General features: G+C 53.1%; 1 protein-coding gene across 1 annotated transcript in view; it reads left to right on the top strand.

Moving 5' to 3' along the window:
- Window positions 1–1,314, top strand: part of LOC113216176 (homeobox protein orthopedia-like) — a 26,800-nt gene that overhangs the window by 12,557 nt on the left and 12,929 nt on the right. The window contains exon 3 of the mRNA XM_052273630.1: window positions 693–750. Coding sequence (XP_052129590.1) covers window positions 693–750 — 58 coding nt within the window. The remainder of the gene's footprint in view (window positions 1–692; window positions 751–1,314) is intronic.

Below are 1,314 nucleotides of genomic sequence, written 5' to 3'. Positions count from 1 at the left end.
GGGGGGGGGGATGGGGGTGGCCTTCGGCTCGCTCAGGGTCGGAGCCTGTCGTCGCGGAGGTCCAGGGTCCCCCCCGACCCCACATCGGAGCATTGAAAACCAATACACACAATTGTGCGGGTGCAGGTGAGCAGACCTATGGAGGGGGAGAGCAGCCTTAGAGAAGGAGGTCGGTACTTCGTGGCGGGAAGGTGAGCGGCCCTATAGAGAAGAGTAACCTTTGAGGAGGTCGGTGCTTCGTGTTCGTGGCGCGAAGGTGAGCGGCTGAGCGGCCCCACAGAGGAGAATAACCTTTGAGGGGAGAGCAACCTTGGAGGAGGTCGGCGACCAGGAGGAGGTGCAGGTGGCGCAAAGGTGAGCAGCCCTTGAGGACGCCGACCGCCAAACGGGCGACGTAATTCCGGCAGGAAACACTTGGCGCCTCAACGCTTCCACCCCAGGGAGGCTCCCCAGAGCCCTCTGCTTCGTTATCCGGCGAGGGCAGGGGAGGGGCAGGACCTGCACGGGGGCGGGGCCAGACGGGTTAGGAAGAGAGAGGGTGGGGGAGAGAGAGAGAGAGAGCAAGATAGAGCGAGAGAGGTCGGAACGAGGAGCGCGCCGCTAAGAGCTACTTGATGGAAATTAATTGACCCTCCCTATTACGTGGAAGCAGGAAGTGAATGTTGATCCCCTGGCTTCTCCTTTGCTTACAGGTGTGGTTCCAGAACCGGAGGGCCAAGTGCAGGAAGCACGAAAGTCAGATGCACAAAGGTGAGACCCATGACTCTCAGTTTAGCATTAACCAATCATTAAGAAAGAAGTTCCCTTTTCAGTACTGCGACACCACTGTAAAAATTCTTTGTCACGATTACGAAAATACCATGGCTAATTTTTAGTACAGGGGTGTCGTCATGGGTTTTTTCGTCACATGATTAAGGTTTTCTCGTCACCATGATATTTTCGTCATCGTGACAAAGAATTTTTACAGTGCGCGTTAATCAAGAGGCGAGGCAAAACGAAAGACGTTACAAACAGGTTGTCTCTCCGGCCCCGGTTTAGTTATACTGCTGTACATACGGACGTGCATGCGCTTTATTTTGACAAATTTTCTGGTAACGAAACTTTTCAGGCTCGACCGGATCAGAACCCACCAGACAACGGCAGAATTGTCTTTTAGAATGTAAAGGGTCGTCCACAGACACCTTTCTTTACTTTGCTTGTACTATTCTACCACATAATGAAGCGTGGGGCCTGTCATGTGGACCACCCTTTATGGTACTGTCGTGTTCAACCAGGTCGATGATTATTACTACCTTGTAAAACACAGCAGGTGGT

This window comes from Frankliniella occidentalis, unplaced genomic scaffold, assembly GCF_000697945.3.
Source record: "Frankliniella occidentalis isolate FOCC.00 unplaced genomic scaffold, Focc_3.1 Scaffold7, whole genome shotgun sequence".
NCBI lineage: Eukaryota > Metazoa > Arthropoda > Insecta > Thysanoptera > Thripidae > Frankliniella > Frankliniella occidentalis.
Note: the sequence above shows the minus strand (reverse complement) of the source record. Positions and strands in the feature narration are given on the sequence as shown.